Below are 25,244 nucleotides of genomic sequence, written 5' to 3' on the forward strand. Positions count from 1 at the left end.
AATGGATTTTGGGCGGAAGCGTTAGCAACTGATGTCCATCTTATTAATAGATCTCCTAACAAAGCTTTAGATGAGAAGGTATCTGAAGATCTTTGGTCTGGGAAGCCACCTTCTTACAAGCATCTTAGAGTCTTTGGCTGTGAAGCATATTGCCATGTTCCAAAGGAGTTTCGAAGCAAGTTGGCTCCTAAGTCAAAGAAATGCATATTTCTCGGCTATAGCAATCCTGGCGAGATGGGATTTCGGTTATGGGATCCTGAAGCTAAAAAGATAGTTCGTAGCAATGACATATATTTCAATGAAGAAAATATGCATAAGAAGTCTGTGCATACAGTGGAGGTCAGGAGAGTTATCTTCCAAGAAGATGGAATTGTCCACAATAGGGCTGAAGTGCCTAATGCCAGACAGCAAGTACAGAATCCTCCTGCAATACAAGATGTTGCTGAGGGACAATCGGCTCAAGCAGTTATTAGAAGGTCTACAAGAGTTTCAAGGCCTCCTGATAGATTTACTCCCTCATTGGACTACATTATGTTGACAGATTGTGGAGAGCCTCTTGCTATAAGGAAGCCATGTCAATGGATGACAAGGCGAAGTGGGAGAAACCTATGCAATCAGAAATGGACTGGTTGCATAAGAATCAAACTTGGAAGTTGGTTCGGTTGCCTAAAGGTAAAAATGCATTACCATGCAAATGGGTGTACAAGCAAAAAATTATACCTCATGATAATAAACCCAAGTACAAGGCACGACTTGTTGCTAAAGGATTTAAGCAGCAGCAGGGTATTGACTTTGATGAGATCTTTTCTCCGGTTGTCAAGATGACTACTCTGTGGTGTGTACTTGTATTGGATGCTAAAGATGACATGGAACTTGACCAGATGGATGTCAAGACGGCGTTTTTGCATGGTGATCTTCAAGAAGAAGTTTATATGCAATAGCCAAAAGATTTTGTTGAGAAAGGCAATGAAGACTTGGTGTGTCAGTTAGAAAAGACTCTTTATGGTCTAAAACAGTCATCAAGGGAGTGGTATCGTAAATTCTACTCGTTCATGCTCCCTCAAGGCTACCAACGTAGCGCGGACCATTGCCTCTACACTAAGCGAGCTAAAGATGGTAGTTTGCTGATTTTGGTCCTTTGTGTTGATGATATGTTAATTTCCGGGAAATGTAGAGATGAGATTTCAGCCTTGAAGTCAAAGTTACATGCAAACTTTGAAATGAAAGACATGGGTGAAGCAAGCCATATCCTTGGCATGCACATTAAGCGAGACAGATGCAAGAAATTTTTCTATTTGTCTCAATCTGAGTACATTGCTGCTCAAGCGTTTCAATATGGAGAAGGGGAAGGCTTTGAGTACTCCATTGCCTCCATATGTGAAACTTTCTAAAAATGATTGCCCTAAGTCTGAAGAGGAAAAGGCTGAAGTGGCACAAGTCCCTTATTCATCTGCAGTTGGGAGTTTGATGTATGTTATGATTGCTACACGTCTTGATATTGCTTTTGCAGTGGGAGTTGTCAGCAGATATATGTCAAATCTAGGCAAGAAACATTGGGAGGCAATGAAAGGGGTTATGCAATATTTGAATGGTACAAAAGACATGTGCATTTTCTTTGGAAGAAAGGAAACATGTGTAATGGTTTACACGGATACAGATTATGCAGAAGACTTGGACAAGAGAAGGTAGACCATCTAATAACTACTTGAGCCGGTTGTCCCTCAGCAACATCTTGTACTGCAGGAGGATTCTGTACATGTTGTCTGACATTAGGCACTTCAGCCCTATTGTGGACAATTCCATCTTCTTCAGAGATAACTCTCCTAACCTCCACTGTATGCACAGGTTTCTTATGCATCTTTTCTTCATTGAAGTATACGTCATTACTGCGAACTATCTTTTTAGCTTCAGGATCCCATAACCGAAATCCCATCTCGCCAAGATTTCCATAGCCAAGAAATATGCATTTCTTTGACTTAGGATCCAACTTGCTTCAAAACTCCTTTGGACATGGCAATACACTTCACAGCCAAAGACTCTAAGATGCTTGTAAACAGGTGGCTTCCCAGACCAAAGCTCTTCAGGTACCTTCTCATCTAAAGCCTTGTTAGGAGATCTATTATTAAGATCGACAACAATTGCTAACGCTTCCGCCCAAAATCCACTAGACAACTCTGCATTAGACAACATGCTACGTAACTTCTCTTGTATGATATGGTTCATCCTCTCAGCAACACCATTTTGTGGAGGGTTATATGGAGCAGTCAACTCTCTTTTGATGCCTTTGGAATCACAAAAATTTTGAAAGGCTTTAGTGACATACTTACCACCATTGTCTGACATCGAGCACTTTACTTTCTTGCCACATTGATTCTCCACTAATGCCACAAATTTTGAAATTTTGAAAGAACTTTATCCTTTTCCTTAGAGGATATACCCACACTTTCCTTGAGAAGTCATCAATGAATGTAACAAAGTACAATGAACCTCCCATGGATACATTAGGCATATGTCCACAGACATCACTATGCACTAACTCTAATGGCTCACTTTTTCGAGTGCTTCCCCTTTTGTGTGGTGACTGTGTTTGTTTACCATAAAGACAATGCTCACAAACTCAAAAGTCTGAGAAATTGAAGCCAGGCACATAACCAAAAAGAGATAAGATTTTCATTCCCTTTTGAGACATATGTCCTAGCCGACGATGCCACAAAGAAACACTTGGCTGCTCGGTTACACAAATTACATGGTTTTTAACATTGGATACATGTAGCATGCACAAAGTCCCAGAATTTGAACCATGTGCTACCACTAAAGAACCTTTGGTGATCTTCCACTAACTATCACCAAATGCACAGTAATATCCTCTGTCATCCAATTGTCCTGTACTAATCAAGCTTTTGGTAAGCTTCGGCACATGTCTCACATTCTTGAGCATGAATGAAGAACCATTCGGAAATTTCAGCTGCACATCGCCGACACCAACTATGTCGCAAGCAAAATCATTGCCAAGACGAACACGACCTTTACGGGCTGCAGTATATGTACTGAACGACTCTCTGTGAGGAGTCACGTGAAACAATGCACCTGAGTCAATAACCCAATCTTGTAAAGCATAGTCATCAGTGGCAACCAAAAATGCTGAATCCATGGAAGATGTGAGATAAATATCTCCATCAGAATCTTCAACAAAAACATTGTTGATCTCTTCAATCTTTATACTGCTTTCCTTAGTCTTGCCTTCTTCCAACTTCTTGTCTTTACCTTTCTCTTATTTCCACTTTCGATAGTCTTTCCTCTTTGTGACAATGATAGCACTCAATGTCTTTTCGACCACGTGATTTGCTACGAGATTTCCTCTCTGATTCTGCTTGCCCTTTTCTTGTCATCGATCACGAACAACGAGAGCATTGCTAGTACCACGAGAAGTATCAAGATTCTTCCTGTTAACCTCTTTAGTAAGCAAACTGCCCTCAACATCAGCACATGTTAAACCATCAGGAGGTGTTGAGTTACTTATGGCTGTGTGAAAGTATCCCAACTTTCTAGCAGCGTAACTAGCAAGAACATTGCTTTGACTGAATTGTCAAAATTGACTCCCTGCGGCAAAAGCTGACTGAAAATTTTGTTGAACTCATTGAGATGGTTGCACGTGGGTGTTCCCTCATCCATCTTCAAATCAACTAACTTTTTCAATCACAATAAACCTGTGATGCTGCACTTTGCTTCTCATACAGGTCACATAACTTCTTCCATAGCTCATAACTAGTCTTTTCCATGTTCACATTGAAGTACACATTCTTTGACAAAGTCAGCATGATGGTGGACCTGGCAAGCTCATCCAACTCCTACCAATCATACTCATCCATATGCTCAGGCTTTATCCCTTTCATCTTTATCAGCCGGATCTACTTCTTCTGTACTAAGACATTGTAAATTTGTTCCTTCCAAAATGGGAAGTTAGTGCCATCTAACTTCTCAATGTTGAACAAAGAGTTCTCCGATGATGAAGCCATCACTCGACAAGGAACAAAAGTGATAGATCCGCTCCACTAAAGAAGATGATAGAAAACCTGAAAATTTTTGGCAGTCTCCCCTGCAAAACTGACTTCTGAACCCAAAAAAAATGTGTATAATGACTGAAATGCTGATCAAAGTGGCGAAACCGGCAAGATAAAATCTCAAAGAACTGTCACTGTCAATGTCTCCAACTCTAGAAGAGTGTCTCTGACCAACTGAACACTGTCAAAGGCATACGCATAAAGATGACAGCAATGCCAACAATGGTAGGTCAGCAGATGCACACCAATACTGTACTAACCGCATAAACATACATCCTATGTCGATGCCAAAACTATGGGGATGTTGGGGGCTTTCTCCAAAATCTATATCACCAAAAGGATCTCCACATTTGAGAATCCTCCAGCTCAATAAAACCTTACCACGACCCTCAACAATAGGCTTTGCATATTTCCATCACAATACATAAACCACATAAGATCTTACATCAACCACAGAAACCCTTTTCTGTAACCGCTGCGGCGGTTTGTCTGATATAAAAGACCCTCAAAACCTTACATCAAATATGCATGTTACAGACATTGCAAAAAGAGTCTGCAACGAAAACCTGTACGCAGAAGAACCGACGAGGGCAGACCACCCTACTGTCTGAACTGAATATCTCTCAAACTGTGCAAAATTTGTAGAAACTTCCTTCTGCAAAGTTGTAGACCACGCAAATACGGTTGGGGATAGAGGGAATGGACATAAAATAAGGTGTTGTTACATATCAAAACATATCTATAAAAATCTATAACTTCTACTTTACGACCTACAGGCAGTCTGAGTGACATGTCTCAAAATTGGTGAAGATTTTGAGAAAACTTTCTATTGCAAAGTTGAAGAGGATAAAAAACCGGTCGATAACCTTGGGAATTGGCTTAAATGAAGATGTTTTGGTAGGTGAAAATAGATCTGCAAAAACGTGCTGCAATTTTTGCTCCTTCTCTGCTTGCCTCCCCGCTGAGCTCTAATGGTGCTCCCAATCCCTGAGCTCTGATACCAGTTGAAGAGTGCGTGCAAGAGCGTGTGTGTGTGTGTGTGTGTGTGTGTGTGTGTGTGTGTGTGTGTGTGTTTGTGCAGCAATGGAGAAGAGAGGAGATACAGGTTTGGGTGGACTCCAAACACAATAGTGTTAGGGTTATGAGTCCTTATTCTTTTATGTAGAATGAATGGTCAGTGTTAGTTCCCGGTAGTCTCTAGCCGCCCAACACTTAGGCGCGGCACATTGGGCTTTACCACCCCAACACACCCAAACCTATGTCTCATCTCTTCTTCTCTCTTCTCCATTGCTGTACACACACACACACACACATACACACACACTCTCGCACGTGTACTTCCTTTACCTAGAGTTTGATCATTGGACATAGCCTTTGAAATTTACATAGAGTTTGACCATTGGACATAGCCTTTGAAATTTGGAACCTTAGCATTTTGGAAGCCTTAAAGGACTAACCTTAGGGTCTTTGAAGCCCATTGTTTGCACATTGCTCTGTTGCAGATGGTCCCCCCTTTGGATCCCTATTTTCCATCCTTTGGATCCCTACTGTGATCGGTCTGCCAGCTTAACCAATATTCTAGCTTTTTCTCCCCTGGTACTTCCCCATATTAAATGATCAATTTAACATGAGAAAATCAATTAGGAGGATCAGATATTAGTTATTATGACATTACCTCTCTCTTGAAATCATAGTCGTCCTCGACTATGGGGTAGAGAAGATAAAGCCTATTCATTAGTCCTTTTTCTAGCGGGTAGAGGATCCATATCTTACCCTATGACATCATTCCAGAATGGATGACTAATCCATTTGGTGCTTGAGAGCCTAAGCTATCGCAAGCATGTCTGCACATTAGTCCTATCAATCTTCCATAGTAGAGTGACAAGCTCTACTTGGTGTTTGGAAGACGTCGTCTCCACAAAATTGATCCTAAGCATGCATACTTCTCAACATTTGTGCACAATAAATAAAAAGAGATTCTTATAAGACAAAAACTTTGCTCATTTTAAACATTTTTACATGTGCTTACTATAGGGAAGCATTATTAGCATTGACAAGGTTTAGGTTATCCTTTAATTGTATGCCATCCATCTAGCATCTTCAAAAGGATAGGTCTTCAAAAGGATAGGTCTTAATAAGATACCATTGGATAATCTTACGGCCTCTCAATACCTTGTCTTCATGTCAGAGAATGGACTCGGGCTTTAGCACCTCTTCTTGGTCCTCAATCTCCGGTGGGTCTTCAATAGTTTGTTCTTGAGGTGGCTCTCCTTTGTAAGGCTTTAATAGGCTCACATGGAAAGCATTGTGTATGAGCCAATGACTGGGCAACTTGAGTTGATAGGCCATCTCATTGATTGGTCTAAGAATCTGGAAGGGACCATAGTACCTTTTGCTAACTTAGCATAGTACTTTTGGTGTCCCGTAGGATTCTTACCCGTGGTATGCATTAATCGAGCCTTGGGAAATTTAAGCAAGACCCAATCATTTTCCTTAAAGGCTTGGGCTCTTCTGCGTTTATCAACAACAACCTTTTTCCTTTGCTGTGAGATAGAGATAGCATCCTTAATCTTTTGGAAAGATTCTTGTAGGTCTCGGCTATAGTCATCTACGGCGAAGATCTTCCCGTGTACCTTAAGTATCAGGGGACTTTTGGATCTTCCCTCAATTACCTTGAAAAGTGCTTTTTTCGTGGAGGTATGTACATTATTATTGTAGGCATACTCCACTAAGGGTAAGTACTTCTCCCATTGGGACCTTTGATCTACTTCCATTACGTAGGCTTTTAGTAGATCAGGAATTCGTTAGCTATTTCACTTTGGCCATCCATTTACGGGTGATAGGGCGAAGAGAAGTTTAGCCTTGTCCTTAAGTTCTCAAAGAGACCCTTCCAAAAATTACTGGTCATTCTAGGATCTCTATCCGACACTATGGACATCGGCAAGCCATGGTACTTGAAGATCTGTGATGAAGAGGGTTGCCATTTGATGGGCTTTGATAGTCTTTTTGATAGGTATAAAATGAGCTTGTTTGTTGAACATGTCTACTATCATCCATATTCATGTATTCCCATGGATAGACTTGCTTACTCCAAAGATAAAATCCATGGATATGCTCTCCCATGGTGAATTAGGGATTGGCAAAGGTTGAAGCAATCCAGGTTGCTCCTCTCTGTCAAACTTCTTCTTTTGGCATACCACACATTTAGAAACATACTCTTGTATGTTTGTTTTCATGGCAAGCCAATAGAAATATGTTTCTATCCCTTTTAGGGTAGACTGAATCCCTCTATGCCCTGCATAAGGAGGAGCATGGGATTCATACATTACTTTCTCACGTAGTGAGCTAGTAACGCATAGTCTATTGCCATAGAGAGGATAACCATCTTGTAAGGTAAATGGTTCCTCTTTCTTCCCTAGCGCAAGGGCTAAAATCCCATCTCTAAAATTGGGATCAATAGCGTACTCATCTACCATAGAAGATAGATCACTGTGAGTTGCTATGGAAACCACATTCACTCTTGGTCGTCTTGAGAGTGCATCGGCTACTTGATTATGCTTGCCAGCAATAAGAGCAATATGAGAATAAAATTGCGAAAGGAAATTTGTCCACCTCATTGGTTTGTCGAAGAGCTTGGCCTGTGTCATGAAGTAATTAAGACTTTGGTGATCCGTCTGCAGAATGAAAGGAGTCCCCAATAAATAGTGCTTCCATGAGTCTAAGGCATGTAGAACTACGAGGAGTTCCTCTTCATGTATGCCTAGAGCTTGCTCAATAGGGTCGAGCCTTCGACTTTCATAGGCTATGGCGTGCCCTTCTTGGAGAAAAACAGCTCCAAGTCAATCACCACAAGCATCACATTGGACCTCAAATGGCTTTGAGAGATCCGAGAGTGTAAGCACAGGTTGAGAGAGAAGCTTTTCTTTAAGCTTCTCGAAAGCATTGTTCTCCTTGGCATACCATGTATACCTAACGTTTTTCTTTGTTAGGTCAAGTAATGGTCCTGTGATTTATGAGAACTTTTCTATGAAGCGTCTATAGTATGTGCACATACCTATAAAGCTTCTTAGTTCATGTAGATTCCTTGGATTAGGCCATCCTTTTATTACCTCTAGCTTTGATGGATCCATTTGGATGCCATCTTGAGAGATAATGTGACCTAGATACTGAATCTCTTGTAAGAAAAACTTGCTTTTCTTTCGATTAATATAAAGTTTATTCTCTTTAAGACTTGAAATATTACCTTGAGATATTGCTTGTGTTCGTCTAATGAATCAGAGTAGATGAGTATATCATCAAAGAACACTCCAGTGAAGGTTTGGTGAGGCCTGAATAGCTTCTCCATTAAGTGGTTGAATGTGGCTGGTGCATTGGTCAAGCCAAAAGGCATGACAATGTATTCATAAAGACCAAACGTAGTGCGAAATGCGGTCTTTACAATGTCTTGATCAACTATCCTTATTTGATGGTAGCCACTTTTTAGGTCAATCCTACTGAAGTAGGTCAACCCTTGCAGCTTATCAAATAGGTCTTATACCCGTGGAACGGGAAACCTATTCTTGATAGTGATCCTATTTAGTGCTCTATAGTCGACACACATACGATATGTGTCGTCTTTCTTTTGCACTAATAACACGGGTGAACAAAATGGAGATGAGCGAGGCCTAACCATGCCCTTCTCAACTAACTCATGCACTTGCAGTATAATCTCCTCTTGTTAAGCTTGAGAAACTCTATAAGGAGGTTTATTAGGCAGTGAACTTCCGAGAAGAAGTTCAATTGCATGGTCATCATTGTCTCGTTTAGGAGGTAGTTCACAAGGGATGTCGTCAATAAAAACATCTTGAAATCCCTTGAGAAAATTGGATAACTATAATTCCTTGTGATTGTTTGTATTTTTTTTTGCTAAAGCATTAGGTTCATTTTGAGAATCTTTAACAAAAATCATGTACGAAATAGAGCTCTTTATTGACTTATTGAAAGCTTGCGTAGGTACAATGGGTATGGTGTTACCCAAATCTTTGGCATCTATGTACATATCTTTTTCCCTGAACCTAAAGTAGATTTGCCTTTCAGGGAACTTAACATTGGCAGCCATGCGATCAAACCATGGTGCCCCTAGGATTACATCCTCATGCTTGAGAGGAGAGATAAAGAAGTCCTCTTTGTCCACATAGCTTTGGACATGGAGCCTCAATTTCCCAATTAAGGGAGTGAATGAAGCATCTTGCCCCTTGAAAGAACCATCGGTGGGTAGGACATCTCCATCTCATAGGCTTGGATGCCTAGCTTGGTGGCCAACCCTGTGGATATGAAATTGTGAGTAGAACCAGGGTCAAAGAGAATAAAAGAATCATGTTCTCTCACCTTTCCCCAAGCATGGCATAGAGGAGATCCTTTGTGGTGAGCATCCGCTTCTTGGATTTTGACCAAGGTAGCTCTAGGAGGCTCATTTCGTGTATTCTTGTGGGGATAAGCACGATAGGCATGCCCTTGCTCCCCACACTTGAAACAGCGGTTATCTTTATGATAATTCTCAAGCTCTTCATGAGAGAGTTTATATTTGCCTTTATAAACTCCCTTCTCCTTAGCTTTGTTGTTGTTGGCGTTGCCTTTAGGAGACTTTTGGACATTGTCCTTCCCCTTAGGCTCATTATTACGGTCCTTGTTCTCTGTGGGCTTAAGATTTCTCTTAGACCCTTGTTGGAAATTGATTTGTGAAGCCACCATGGTATGGTGTATGACCACAGATATGGTGTGTGGCCTTTGGGAGTCGACATACTCCGCCATATCTTCAGTTAGACCCGCACAAATTTATTTTTTTTGCTCTCCAAAATCCATCTTTTTAAAGATAGTGCCTTTGAGATGTAAGTCCCAAAACTTGTCTACATATTTGTGAATAGTTCATAGGGAGGGAGCTTCAAGATTCGCCATTTGGTGAGTACTTTGTCTTTGTCATCGGTAGCCAAAAACTGCTTCAAGATGGAAGCTCTTAAAGTTTTCCATGTTCGTGGAGCTTCAACGTTTGCCTGTAGGCTAGACCACCATTGCCTACGGACTTTTGAAAATGCATAGCTACATGGTGTAGCTTAGAGGACTCCGTGAAGCCATCATCTCCAAACGTCGCATTCAATTGTTGAATGAAGGTGAAGACTTTGCCCGTAGCACCAAAGGTGCCATCGTAGGTAAGGAAAGAGATGTTATTACCTCCCTCTTTGAACTTTTTGAGCTTGGACGACCTCTTCCACGCGGCATAGGATTTCCTATGGCCTCTTCTTTTTGATGGTTCAGAAGTTGCACCATCACTTTCTTCAAAAGAGGAAGAATTTGAGAAGGATGGAGAAGAGGGTGACCTCTTTCTTGCCTTTTTCTTCCCTTGTTCCTCCTTGTCTGCACCATCACTCTCTGCATAATAGGAAGAGGATGAAGAAGATGGAGAAGAGGGTGACCTCTTTCTCGCCTTTTTCTTCTCTTGTTTTTTGTCACCCCTCTTTGAATTATGGTGTGGAGAAGTGTGAGATGGTCTTTCCATTTAAAGGGTGTTGGAGAGCGTTTTTCCGGCCGTCTTCGTGGAGCCATCTCCGTCGAGGTGGCAGGAGACTCACTTCTTTTTCTTCTTTTGGTGGGGGCTCTACCATTGAAACTTGAGTTCTCCTTTGGGAAGGACATGCGTCGTCAAGTAGTAGATTTTTGAGATGGTGTCGGGGGGATATGTGTTCACTACGTGAGTCGGGCAGGCGCCGGGTCTCTGGCTGTGGGAGGTGTGAAAGAGAGAGAACAAGAGACAATGACAACTCTGCCAATCACCGCAATCATCAATTAATTGAATATTACTTTGAGTACAACTTAGTCCTTATGCCAAGGCGGGCTGTTAACAGCACTATCACTTGGATCATCTCCTAACGAGGAGTTTAGGCTCCCGCTTTACAGAATTAACCGGGCCGTTAACGACACCGGAATTAAAAGAATGTTAATTCAATCTCTATATGATGACGGTTGTGGAAATGTCCTCCTGTTGCTTTATACCGTCTTTGAATTATCTGCTTCAATTGCCTTGGAATCTGCAAGTTTCAATTCTATTCGCTGATTCAATTTTCATGCTCCCTGATTTATATGCTTTCCTCTGCCTTAATTACCGCTTACAAGCTTCAAGTCAGCTTTCCTTGCCGAGCTCCAACTCCTTTTCTTGCCTTTTGCCCTTCGGACTTCATTCTTCCCTTCAAGTCCCTGGATCCCCTTCTTTTCTTGCTCATCTTATGTTGCCGAGCTTCTCCTTAATGCTTCATGCCCTCTCGAACTTCTCAAATTTCTTGTTTTAAGCTTACTCCCTTGGCTGCTTCGACCAAGATCGCCCTTGCTTGCTTCAAGTTTACTCCCTTGCTTTGCTTCGACTTCGACAAGCCTTTCTTGCTTTGGCTTGTTCAAGCCTTCCCTTTCTTAGTGCTTCACCGGCTTCAAGCCTCAAGAGGGAGAGAGAGAGAGTCTCTCCTTTGCTTTGATTCCTTCATTCAAGCTTGAGAGGGAGAGGAAGTCCTCCTTGCTAAGCCGAGAGAGAGAGAGAGAGAGAGAGAGAGAGAGAGAGAGAAGGGTTGCCTCCTTTACCTCGCCGAGCATGAGAGCGAGAGAGAAGGAGCTTTGCTCCTTGCTCCGACTCCTCCCCGCCTTCCTCATCTCTTGCTCATGCTCGTCATCCCTTGTTGATGCCCTCCTCTTCTCCTCGTTTGCTTCCCATACCCTCATGCAAAAGGTCTCGCTATTTATAAAATCCTTCCTTCCCTTGCAGTAGCGCCGGCGTCATTGACGTGGCGCGTGAAACGCTACAATGATGTGGCAGGCCGGGGGTGGAAGTCCACGGAATGCAACAAAAGCAGCACCGAAGAGGAGCGCCTTGGCATGCTGGCTCTTTATCGTCACAGGGCCGTGCTCATCAGAGCACCGCAGCGCTCGCTACGTCCTCCCTTCTTCTTCCTGCTCTCGTTCGTCGCCTGCACGACGCTTCTCCATTTCTTTTTCCTTTTATTTCCCTTTTCACACTCAATAAACCCCCCCCCCCCCCCCACCCCCCCAATTAGCTCATTTATTTTGGCCCTTTTGGGCGGCCAATTTCATTGTTCAATGTGGGCGGGCTGCCTTTGTCATCATGCTTTGGGCGGCAAACTTAATGCCCTTGTATTTTGGTATTGACATTGTCGATGGTGTCAGAGCTTTCCACCTCAAGGGTGATGGTCATGCCTTGTTGGGGATATCTAATGCATTCCAAGAGATCACATTCCAACTGGGTATATCCCGCACTCAATGCATTCCAAGGGATCATATTCCGACTGGGTATATCCTGCAGTCCTAAAGCACTTGCTACTCCCACATATCAAAACCCGAATAAAGCTCAAAAACTCCCATCTAAGACGCCAACCAAGCCGACCAGACCGGTATGGAACCGGCCCCTGGTGAATCTTAAACGGCCAATATCTTGGCGACCAAGACTCCGATCACTGATCCGAAAAGACCGACACGCTCCAGAAATTGAGCACTTCAACCTGATGCATTCATTTCAATTCTGTCACCTCAGCTACAGTTGCCCAATCCGGTACGGATCTGCAATCGACTTAAACTTTAAACTGCCATAACTTCTTCACCGTAGCTCCAAACGACGAGCCGTAAAGACAGGCCAGTAGAGCTCTTTAAGCACTACAGTTCTGGATCATAATATTCTATATGTGCTCACTTTAAGTATAGTCCATTTTTGGCATCATTAAGGCATATGTTGGCCCTTCTAAGCCGCATCTGGCATACCTTAATCATTAAACTAGACCTGTTAACAAGCCCTGATCACTGACCATTAAATGTGTAGGCTTCAAAGAAGCTTAGCTTGCATTTCTCTGCTCTTTTTCTCATCATGGTAGCGGAGCTGCACGACAACGGATCCTCTTCTTCTTCCCTTATCGGAGAGGCCTCTTTTTGAAGTCACAAGGAGGATTCCTAGGTACTCTCTCTTCTTGGTGGGGAGTTTGGAGAATTCCATGAGCATGTAGTTGCCCTTGCACTTCACTTTGGAGGGATGGATTTCCCATGGCTTTTTGAAGTCTAGAAACAAGGTAGTTACAAACATAGGGACAACATTAGTAGCCTGTTCATTTTAGCAAAATCCTGTTAACATTAAATTCACTCTCTTTACTATTGTCAACCATTCTAACAAATTTTAGGTGTAAAATTTTTTGGTGTACTTTGGCACTTCAAGCCCTAGTTGCTACTCCTCTTAACCCCTTTAGAAAAGCACTCAAGTTCCTGTACCCGTGGCTCGAGTATCATTAATTGCAAGGAATAGAAGAGAGGGTCTTTCAACACCAAAATAGTATCGGCTCCTATCAAGCTTCAAATAGCTCAATAGTGGCTAAGCCATAGGCAAGCCCCGTAGGACTCCACTATTAAGACCATAGCTCTCGATGGTGATGCCCCGTTATTTGCACGAAGCAGGTGCACTGCAAGGCTGAAAAATCCATATTCTACTTACTCAATTGCAATTAATAATACCAACCATTTATAGTTAGCTTGAGGACCTCTCCTCTTGAGCAAGAAAAGAGAAACCTTGTGCTCTGATACCAATGTAACATTTAATGGTCTAGTAACTTGTGTGTAGCGAAAAATAGCATAGACATAGTGAGCATTTCATTAGAATAGATTCCTAATGAGCATAGCAAAAGTGCTTGGATATAGAGAGAAACAAAAACATTACACCTAGTTAGATAGGCATGAACAATACTTCAAACAAAGAGAGAAATTAAGCTATTGTGACAACAATTGAGGACTGGATTTACATGGAGCCATTCCCCCCTCCAAAAGGCTTTGTATTATAGGTTTCCCCCATCAAGGGAGACATTTTACAATACAATACTTTGTGTCCCTTCAATAACTCTTTGGTGCAATGAAGATGGAAGCTTCAAGCACCAAGCTCACACTTATAAAACACAACATCTATTTCCTCACAGTCTCAGACCCAAGACCTCACACACCTTCGAAGATGGTGAGATCTACTGGGGTATGAGAGTAGATCGAGAGGAAGAAGGAATATTCTTACAAGAAAGAAGTATGTCTCCTCACATAATCACTCATAATAGCTTAGCATAGCTTAGTAATTAGCATGGTAGAGGAGATGAGCATGCATCGGAGCTTGGCTCTTGGTTGGATTTGCATCACAAAGCCAAGAGTTGTTGGTGTAGGCCTCCCTTCTCACAAGCTTGGAGTAGATGATGAGCTTTCCATTAAGCTTGAGAAGGAGAGAGAGTCTTCTTTTCTTCACACGTGAGCTTGTGTGAGTGTGTAAGTGATAATGCCTTGTAAAAATCACCCCCCTCTCTCTCTCTTTCTCAACCCCTCTTGCTAATTGCACCTGCTGGCATCCCATTGGCCCTTGTAAAGCTTAGCCAATGACAATTAAGAAGCATAAGTGATAGCCTTGTGACATGTGTCCCCCTTTCCCCTTTTCTGAGAGCTTTAGGTATTTAATTAATGAAAAATTAAACTCTCATTGTACCCCTTAGTCTTCTGGCCAATAGGAATCAGGCAAGCCATTGGGTTGTTGAATGCTCATTGGACCCCTTGGGAGACTGTCCAATAGTTTTCTAGAGAGCTTAATTTCTACTGGTTCTTTTATCAAGTTTTTTTAAATGAATTAAACGAAATGTACTATATCCTAGTTCTCATTGGTCCACCTCTATGTCCATCCAATAGGATTTGAATGAACATTGGGGGCAATTGGGCTAGGAAGCTGACATGTGTCCCCTATTCCCTTTGTGTAAAGGGAGCTTTCTAGAGTGTGTGTGTGTGTGTGTGTGTGTGTGTGTGTGTGTGTGTGTGTGTGTGTGTGTGTGTGTGTGTGTGTGTGTGTGTGTGTGTGTGTGTGTGTTTATTCTCTCATTCCCTACTGAAAGGGATCGCCCCCTCCAAAATGGGAATGTGGGAAGACTTTTGAGTCTTCCCACGAGCATCCAATTTACCTAGAGTTTGACCATTGGACATAGCCTTTGAAATTTGGAACGTTAGCATTTTGGAAGTCTTGATGGGCTGAACCTTAGGGTCTTTAAAGCTCATTGTTTGCACATTGCTGTTGTGCAGATGGTCCCCCCTTTGGATCCCTATTTTCCCTCCTTTGGATCCCTACTGTGACCGATCTACCAGGTTAACCAATATTCTAGCTTTTTCTCCCCTGGTACTTCCCCATATTAAATGATCAGTTTAACATGAGAAAATCATTTAGGAGGATTAGATATTAGTTATTATGACACTCTGTCTTCTTCTTCTTCTCTCCCAGCACTAATTCACCATAACTATTTCATCATCTTCTTCTTCTACAAATATATCCATACTCCATAGTTTAATAACTATTTTCTTATGCATACTATTGTCAAAGCTAAGTGCATCCTTTGATAGCTTTAACATGAGCATCTTGAGACATCTATATGGTCTTCTTAAACACGAGATTTTTTTGATCCACCAATTTGAGGTATGCACAAACCACTATATACGTGCGTGAATTTGTTTCTATAACAAGTACTCTCGCTAAATTGTCTACAAAAGAAAGGTAAAAAATGGTGAGAAGCATGTAAATCACAACTTAGCTCCATGTTTTGCTGCACACAGGCCTCCATTTGCTAAAATTCACATCTTGCTCGGAACTTGCAAAATTTGGATGCATATCATTCCTACAAAATACAAGAAATAACATATCTCCAAATAACGTAATCAAACATGCATACCTCTAACAACAATCACATGATGCGAAGGGGACAAGTAGCAGATCCATAGCACAGCAACTAGCGTTTTCAGTTTTTAGCCTTGACGTCGTCGTCGTCGTCGTCGACATTGTCATCGTGTAACCTTGGGATTGAATGTACTTATCGAACTTGATGTACCATTGCCTTGAGCCTTGCTTTAATCCATACAAAGATTTTTTGAGTCTACACACCAGTTTTGCCCGTGTTGGCTTCTCAGGCTTAACCTTCTGGTTGTTTCATGTAGACATCCTCTTTAATATCCCCATGAAGAAATGATGTCTTCACATTCATTTGGACCAAATCCATGTCCTCAATGGCTACTAGACCAAGCACAAGATGCACTGTAGTCATCTTGACCACGGGAGAAAAGATTTCATCAAAATCCACGCCTTTTGTTTGCTTGAACCCTTTGGCAACCAATCTTGCCTTATACTTAGGCTCGGGATTGTCTTTGGTATACTTCTTCTTGTACACCCATTTGCATGGAAATGCCTGTTTACCCGCGGGTAACTCTGTCAATTCCCAAGTTTCATTGGCTAAAATCAAGTTATACTCAGATGCCATAGCCTCCTCCCACTTCGCACTATCATCCAGTGGGTTCACCGCAATCAGTGACTAGTAAGTAGTTTAATCCTGGCTCAAAACACATAGGTGCACGAGATGTACGAGTAGATATTCAAACTACGTGGCTATTGGATTCCGCTCTCTCTGGAGCAACATGTGTGTCTGTACTAGTGGAAGGTGCATCACTAGCACGTCCAACATTCTGTTGTCGTGCAGCTCCGCTCCCAAGCAAAGAAAGATGCCAGGAAAATGCACATTAAGTTTGTTTGAAGCTTATGTGTTTAATGAACAGTGATCAAGGGTTGATTGCAGGCCAAGTTCAATGCTGAATGTATGTCAAATGTGGCTAAAAGGGCAAAAATATGCTTTAATAATGCTAAAAAGTGGTATGCTTGAAGTGGACACGGATGGGGTATTGTGCCATAGGACTGCAGTGCTCGATGTGCTCTACCGGCCTGTCTTTACGGCTCATCGATTGGAGCTACGGTGAAGAACTTATGGCAATTCGAAGTTTACGTCAATTGCAGATCCGTGCCGGGTTGGGCAACAGCAGCTGAGGGGATAGAAATGAAGTAAATGCAGCAGGCTGAAGTGCTTGCTTTGTGGAGCATGTCGGTCTTTTCAGATCAGAGATTGGACTTATGGTTACCGAATTATTAATTGTTTAACATTTACCGGGGGTCGAGTCCACGTTAGCCGGTCCACTCGGTTGAAGTGCCAACACTGCTATGGTTTGCTGTAGAAAACTGAGTAACTTGGCAGAGCTTCGCCGATATGTATGCAAAGGTGGCGGCTGCAGAGAGATGTTGTTAATGGCAATACTTTAATCAGTATGTATGTCGATCGGGGAGGTGACAAGTCTGCCGAGTGTTTGGAAGTGCCTTGGCTAATTTGTATTCTAAAAGTGATGCCTTTAGGAAGGCCGACCGCCCGAAATGATTGTGCCTGGCAATGCTTTGCCGATATGTATGTCAAATGTGGTGCCCTACAACGGCATAAAACCTCCACCCAAAGCAAGGCCCGCCGTCCAAGGCCAAAATCCAATGGCCGCCTTAACTAAAGAAAGTGTGAAGCCAAGCAAGGGGAAAAATAAAAGAGCCATGGCGTGAAGACCACGGGCGCAGCGCACAGGAGGGAGATGCACTCATAGTGCGCGGTGTAAGGCCCGGATGAGCGCGCTGAAGAAACGAAAAACACTCAGAAGTGCCTCGTGATCGGATTTGGTGCTGCTGCGGTTGCAAACTGTGATGGGCATCCGACGGCCTGCCACGTCAGCAGGAGGCCGGACCCATTAGCGACATCGCTAATGGGTGCCTTGCCATTTTTAGAAAAGCATGCCCCATGCAACAAAGGGGAGGCTAAGATACAAGCAAGAAAAACGACCCTGAGGAGAGGGGGGAGAAGAATCATCTGGAGCAGGGCTCCTTCATGGAATCGAAATAGGCTCTCTGAAGCTCTGGTCTTAAGCTCCATCTTCGGGGAAGCTCTATGAGCCGCCTAAGAAGCTCTTAAGCCATTCTTAATCTATATGCTCGGGGGATCTCTATGCCTTGAGCTCACATGCTCTTAATCCCCATAAGCTCTTGATGCTCTGAAGCTAAACTTCCTAAGCTCTGCTAATTCTCTTGAAGCTCCTTCTCATAATCTCGGAAGCTCCATAGCTTTAACTCTTAAGCACCATCTCCGAACCTCCATAGCCGGAAGTTCTTAATCTAATCCTCCTCATAATCTTATGCTCTTCTAGCCGCCTAATATGCTCGGAAGCTCTATACTCTTAAGCTCTGGATAACGGAAGCTCCATTTTCTTAATCTCCATAGCCTTAAGCCATTCATAATCGAAATTTTCTTAATCTCCATATCCGAGTCTCCATAGCCGGAACAAAGTCTAATCTCAAACTGTTAACAGTGTCCATTCGAAGCAGAAAGCAGAAGGCAGAGTAAGCAGGATTCCATCAATTTTCTTGTTTAGCACCTGGTTTTAGCCAGGATTTCTTCTTGTAAGAGTATTTAAGCTCCATTAGTGATCGATTAATCATGGATTTTGTCAATTAACTGGGGATTAAATGGACTGCCTGTTTTAAATACTGCTGTCGGTAATTGCATCTGCTACACCTTGTTTTCCGCACCTCTCACAGCCAGGGGCCCAGTGCCTTCCCGGCTCACCTTTCGCACAATTATCCCCCGACAAACTTGGTGAACCCGACGTGAAACGAGCCGGGGTGAGCAGTGTGGTGAAGAAGGATGTCGACACCGCAAGAGGCTGCCATGCAGCAAATGATGCAGCAATTGGCTGCTTACATGCAACAACAGCAGGCTGCTCAACAACAGTACAATTTGTAGGAGAGGATCCGTAAAGCTCGGCACACAGTTACCGAGAAATTACATCAATTTGAAGGCCGGGATATTATCAAATTCTGCAATATCTATGAACAGGCAATGGAAGAGAATGGAATTGATGATCAGAACGCAGTAGAAGGGTTCCATCTAATTGTTGAGTCGGAACTTAGGAGTCGAATTAAAGAAATTCAGGTGCTTCAAGGCGCAAATTGGCAAGATTTCAAGAAGGCGCTTCAGGAGGACTACTTCCTGGAGGACTCTCAAAGAGTAACTAGGCAAAGTTTCATGAAGTGGGTGCAGAAGAAGAACAAAAATCTGTCTACACGAGAGTTAATGCGAGAATTTGAGAAGAAATTTGAGCAACTGTCTTCGACAGAGCAACGTTCAATGAGGGATCAGAAGGTTGAGTTGTTCATTCACGCTGCTGATCCTCGACTTCAAAAGAGTTTAGTGCAGTTGCTAGAGGATCCAAGTGGAGAATTGGGCTTAACATCCGACTGGAAGGTAGTCACCGAAGCAGTCAACATGATTGTGAAACGACACATGAGAGTTGACAAGATGATTGTGGCTGACATCATGGATGTTGCGGAGGAGGAACCTAAAGAGAAAACAACCTCGGCAATACCCAGAGTGGAGGAGCCACTTCTTGACGAATTGGTGAAAGAATTCAAGAATTGAATTTGAATTTTAAAGCTGTTAAATAGGGTCTACATCGGAGCCTAGGCAGCAGCCACCACGCAAAGGCTGGGACCGATGCATGTGGTGTGACAGTGAAGACCACAAGTATGTTAAGGAATGTGATGAATTTGAGGAAGCATATAAAAATAATGTGGTGTTCTGGAAGGACAAGAAGATACACCTTAGGGCAACAGGTGAAATGCTCCGCCTGAACTTTGGTAGGGGCGGCATGAAGAAGATAGTTGATGAGATTCAGCATAATGTTGCTCTTGTGGAGGCAGCTACTTATGGGCTGCAAGTCTGCGGGAAGGGTGATGAAGATGGTGCTGGTACCAAGGGTCAATTATGGCCTTATGCTTTGAAGACAACAAAAACTGGACAGGTAACTTATGGGAAGCTGCGGCAAGTAGGGAATTCGATTCGAGAAACCACAGGGTGGACTGATCCAGTGGGTTCCCTCTCAATGTATGCATTCATTGCGAAGTCTCAAGCTAATGAGGCTATGGTGGAGGAGAAGCGGAAAAGAGATGAAGAAGCTCCTGGGACATCGAAGAGGACAACGAGGTTCAACAGCAAGAAAGAAGAAAGTCCTGCTCCAAAGCACGCTCCTGAAGTGGTGATGGAGGATGCACCTAAGGACAAAAAGCAAGGTAAACCCAGGGGACCCTCTTATAAGCTCAAGTCTGACATTGAATTAGCTACAGATTTAAAGAAAGTCTTTGAAGAGCGAATTCTGAATAGCAAGGTGGAGCTCACATTGGGTGATATATTGGGGATTGCCAAACGTGAGTTTCATGAGGAGATAATAGATATCATCAAAAGGAAGCGGCAGATACCAAGTGAACAGGAGCCGGAGTCAGGGAAAAGCCAGGCGGTACGCCACATTGAAGCACTTCTAGACGACTATGAAGAGTATTTGGAGAATATTGACGAAGAAGAAGAGTCGAGGTCTGTGGTGGTGTCAAATCCAACCGTACCTGAGGTAAGGCATGTTCATTTCAATGAAGATGAAGATAGTGAAAGCATACCAAGGAGTCACTTCTCAAGGACTCATTGGGCAAGAGCAACAACCGAAACTGTTGTAAAGCTTGGCCACATCGAAGAACCGGTCTTAGCACTCATAGATCATGGATCGGAGATCAATATGATGGCTAAAATCTTGCACAAAAAGGGGAAATGGCCTATTGATGTGGACCATGGTTGGCGGATTCGAGCTGCCAATATGCTTCCAGGCGACCTCTATGGTGCATGTGCCAATGTTAAGGTAACTATAGGGGATGTCTGTGATGAGCAAAATTTCTTTATACAGGAGCATTCCTCTTATCCTTTAATTTTGGGGCAACCATACATTACGGCTGTGCGAATGGAAACCAAAGTACTAGATGATGGCTCGGCCTATGCCAGGGTTCGGAGCCGTGATGGTAAGAAAGAAGTGCAATTCTTGATTGTATGTGTTGACCATGCTAGGAATAAGGACAGTCTACGGGATCATCCAATGCCGAAGATACTCAAGGAGTTTAGAGAACACAGGTTTGCACAGGATTTTCTCGGAGTGCCAGTATAAAGCGGGACTATGGTGGTACAAGTGAGGAGAAGCTCTCGCAAAGAGAAGCTCTCTCTTCAGGGTTTTTTGGGTTAACATCTGAAGGTTCAATCTCTTTCAGAAAATTTGATGATTTGCCGAAGTGGGAAAAACAGTATGTCACAGGTATTCAAAGTGAACTGCAGGGTTGTGATGTGCTTGAATCTGATGATGTGATTTCAGGAGTCTTTGAAGAGGTATCTTATGAAGATACTATTTCAGTGCTTGAAGAGATCAGGCAAAATAGGTTATAGAGTGTAATTGAAGTAGTCAAGGTTCATTCAATGGACATGTATGATGAGTTAAGTTTATATGAAGCACTTGTGCATATTGAAGATGAATCAAGTGACACTGTTGAAGCACAGGTAGAGACCAAATACAAAATTGTTGCCAAGAAAGTGAGACCAATGGCTACACCGCTGCCAGAAGGAAGTGATGGAATGATCAAGGAGGCTTCTCGACAGCCTATACTCAAAGATCCGAAGAACATAGGGCATAAGTTTACTAAGGAGACACTACAACAGCTGAAGGTTGGTGAAGACGGTTTCCTCAATGAAGAGGAGATCAAATGTTTTCAAGGTATGCTCAAAAAACATGGTAAAGCTTTCGCTTTTGAGCCAAATGAGATAGGGTGTGTGGATCCGAGTGTTGTTTCACCAATGGTTATTTTCACTATTCCACACATGCCATGGAGCTTGCGTCCTATTCCAGTTCCTAAAGCTCACTTGCCAAAGCTCATCAATTTGCTCAATGAAAAGATTCAAATGGGAATTTTGGAGTCGTCATGTGCTCCGTATTCTAATCGATGGTTTACTATTCCGAAGAAAAATGGCACATTAAGGTTCATTCAGGATATGCAACCGGTTAACAAGGTAACAATCCGCAATGTGGGTAATGGTCCAATTGTGGATGAATTTGCTGAGGCCTTTGCAAGTAGATCTATTTACTCCATGGGCGATCTTTATTCAGGATATGATCAATTCCAGTTAGCTTTGGAGAGCAGGGATCTTACTACAATGCGTACTCCTCTTGGTTTGGTAAGGATGTGCACTCTACCACAGGGTGCTACTAATTCAGTAGCTCATATGATGAACGGCATGAATAAGGTATTAAGGGACTTTATCCCACATGTTACCATGCCTTTCTTTGATGATCTACCAATTAAGGGTTGTGAAGAAGGCTCAAAAGTTGAAGCAAAAGACCAGAGGGGGTGCAGACAGTTTTTTGCTCAACATATTGCTGACTGTGATGCTATATTATCAAGGCTTGAAGAAGTTAACTTAACACTTTCAGGTCAAAAATCGACTTTTGGAGCTAGAGAGGTCTTAATTGTGGGACACATGTGCAGTTCTGAAGGAAGAAGGCCAAGTCCTGCAAAAGTTGAAGCAATCCAAAAGATGAAGGATACATGTGCTTCAGTTACTGAGGTTCGTCGATTCTTAGGCGCGTGTGTGTTCTATCGTATTTGGCTGCCACACTTTGCCCATGTTGCGGAGGTGCTACATCAATTGCTACGAAAAGGTAAGAGGTTTGTTTGGGAAGAAGTTCACACACAAGCTATTAAGAAATTAAAGAAGATACTTCTTGAGGCTCCGAACTTGAGGAAAGTTGATTATAAATGCGACAGGCCAGTTATTTTAACAGTTGACACTAGCCCGACAGGAATTGGATGGGCTATAGGTCCAGATGATGTTGAAGGACACAGGTATGCAGTGAGATTTGGAGCCAAGGTGCTCAATGCTCGTCAGCGAGGATATCCACAGGTTAAGAGGGAACTTTGGGGCGTTGCTACTGCTATAAGGACCGATAAAGAATACTTTATTGGAGCTACCATTGTGGTAGAGACAGATTGCTTGCCACTAATAGGAATGATTGCAAATTGCTCTACTCCGGACATTGCCATGCTACGATGGATAGCGTATATCAAGTCTCTTAACCGTGAATTTTGTCATATTGCAGGTAGAGATAACCTTGTTGCAGATATGTTATCGAGAGCCAGATTTGAAGATGAAGAAGAGATGTTGACCACGAGTGATGATGTTGGCTTGAAGTTCTACACGTCTTCTTATCTACATGCCAACTGCGGCAGTATTGCTCATGTTTTTGAAGTCTTTTCTGAAGAGTTTTATGATGGAGAGTGGCTTATGATTGGCCGCTACCTAAGTACTCTCACTAGACAAGAAGGATGGAGTGATCAAGAATTCAGGAAGATCAGGAAAAAGGCCTATGGCTATTTCTTGAAAGACGGACATTTATGGAAGCAACCGAAGCGCCCAAGAGGGGTACCACAACGAGTTATTTGTGACAAAGCAACTCAACAACAAGTGATTAAAGAGTTTCATGAAAGTCTATGGGCTGGACACAGAGGAGTCTGGGCAACCTTTGTCAAAATTAAAGACCGATATTGGTGGAGAGGTATGTATAAAGATGTGGTTCAATTTGTGGAATCGTGCTTTATATGTCAATAGTACTCTAATGTGCGACATAGAGATGGGTTGCATCCCACCTATCCACTGGCTATGCATTACAAGTGGGTGGTGGACCTTATTACAATGCCAGTAGGAGTGTGGCAGATGAGATATATTGTTCTTGCCAGGGAAGATCTTACTAATCAGGTGGAAGGCAGAGCTTTGCGTACCAAATCTACTAGTTCAGTATGCAAGTTCTTGCTTGAAGATGTTATCTCTAGGTATGGATGTGTTGGCAGAATTACTGCAGATAGAGGAGAACTGGATGCAGTTGAAGCTCGAGAGTTTTTTGCTCGTATGGGCATTAAACTCGCCCTCACCACAGCATATAATCCAGAAGGTAATGGGAAGAGTGAAAGGGGACATCCGCCTATTGTTAAATCTTTAGCAAAGGCGTGTGAAGGACATATTGGTGATTGGCCTAAACTCTTGCCATTTGCTTTGTGGGCTGATCGCACTACTCACAGTTCAGTTAAAGGATTTATGCCATTCGAATTGATGCATGGGCAGAAACCCATCATGCCTACGGAGGAAGCAGTGACAACTTGGACCATAATGCCATGGGAAGAAGGTATGTCTACTAAAGACTTGCTTGCTCTACGTATTCGGCAGCTTGAGAGGCGTCAAGAGGATATTGAGCAGGCTAAAGAGAAGCTTAAGGAGGCGAGATTGAAGAACAAGGAAGCATTTGATGGAAAGCATAGACTACGACCACAGGCTATCAAGGAAGGTGACTGGGTACTTGTCTATGACAGTAGCTTGGAGAACCAATACTCTGCTATGCGGAAAATGGTGAAACGATGGTTTGGACCATATGTGGTGCAACATGTTTTTGATAATGCGACATATCAATTGTGTGAACTAGATGGTACTATGCTTAAAGTGCCTATTGCAGGAAAAAGAATCAAGTTGTTCAAGAAGCGAGAAGGTGAGATTGTTCTAGAAGATTCTCATTTTGATCCACCTCCAGAGGATCGTGTTATGTATGCATCAGATGATATGTCTGATGATGATTTTAATGAAGCTGATTAAGTGTAATTGGCAAGACCGGAGGCTGTGCAGGTTCAGAGGGGGTGAATGTCGTGCAGCTCCACTCCCAAGCAAAGAAAGATGCCAGGAAAATGCACATTAAGTTTGTTTGAAGCTTATGTGTTTAATGAACAGTGATCAAGGGCTGATTGCAGGCCGAGTTCAATGCTGAATGTATGTCAAATGCGGCTGAAAGGGCAAAAATATGCTTTAATAATGCTAAAAAGTGGTATGCTTGAAGTGGGCACGGATGGGGTATTGTGCCATAGGACTGCAGTGCTCGATGTGCTCTACCGGCCTGTCTTTACGGCTCATCGATTGGAGCTACGGTGAAGAAGTTATGGTAGTTCGAAGTTTAAGTCAATTGCAGATCCGTGCCGGGTTGGGCAACAGCAGCTGAGGGGATAGAAATGAAGTAAATGCACCAGGCTAAAGTGCTCACTTTGTGGAGCATGTCGGTCTTTTCAGATCAGAGATTGGACTTATGGTTACCAAATTATTAATTGTTTAACATTTACCGGGGGCCGAGTCCACGTTAGCCGGTCCACTCGGTTGGAGTGCCAACACTGCTATGGTTTGCTGTAGAAAACTGACTAACTTGGCAGAGCTTCGCCGATATGTATGCAAAGGTGGCGGCTGCAGAGAGATGTTGTTAATGGCAATACTTTAATCAGTATGTATGTCGATTGGGGAGGTGACAAGGCTGCCGAGTGTTTGGAAGTGCCTTGGCTAATTTGTATTCTAAAAGTGATGCCTT

The 25,244-nt window shown here is 42.8% G+C and overlaps 1 protein-coding gene across 1 annotated transcript; it reads left to right on the top strand.

Annotated features, from left to right (window-relative positions):
* The first annotated feature begins 18,829 nt into the window (after positions 1-18,829).
* LOC147446281 (uncharacterized) lies at positions 18,830-24,659 on the top strand. Its single transcript, XM_086524685.1, has 7 exons — positions 18,830-19,234; positions 19,435-19,513; positions 21,057-21,116; positions 21,261-21,355; positions 23,459-23,798; positions 23,847-24,441; positions 24,623-24,659. Exons 1-7 carry the CDS (start codon positions 18,830-18,832, stop codon positions 24,657-24,659), a joined length of 1,611 nt encoding a protein of 536 aa, XP_086380811.1.
* Positions 24,660-25,244: the final 585 nt, after the last annotated feature.

The sequence above is a fragment of the Adiantum capillus-veneris genome, chromosome 12 (assembly GCF_014529385.1).
Source record: "Adiantum capillus-veneris isolate H3 chromosome 12, ASM1452938v2, whole genome shotgun sequence".
Lineage (NCBI taxonomy): Eukaryota > Viridiplantae > Streptophyta > Polypodiopsida > Polypodiales > Pteridaceae > Adiantum > Adiantum capillus-veneris.

Bases quoted from the DNA above. Each gene is read 5' to 3' on its own strand.
- LOC147446281 (XM_086524685.1), top strand. From the start codon at position 18,830: ATGGAAGAGAATGGAATTGATGATCAGAACGCAGTAGAAGGGTTCCAT. The intron at 21,356-23,458 runs GTAGAGACCAAA...ATATGTCAATAG, and splicing joins GTGACACTGTTGAAGCACAG to TACTCTAATGTGCGACATAG. The intron at 24,442-24,622 runs GTATGCATCAGA...TTTAATGAACAG, and splicing joins CCTCCAGAGGATCGTGTTAT to TGATCAAGGGCTGATTGCAG.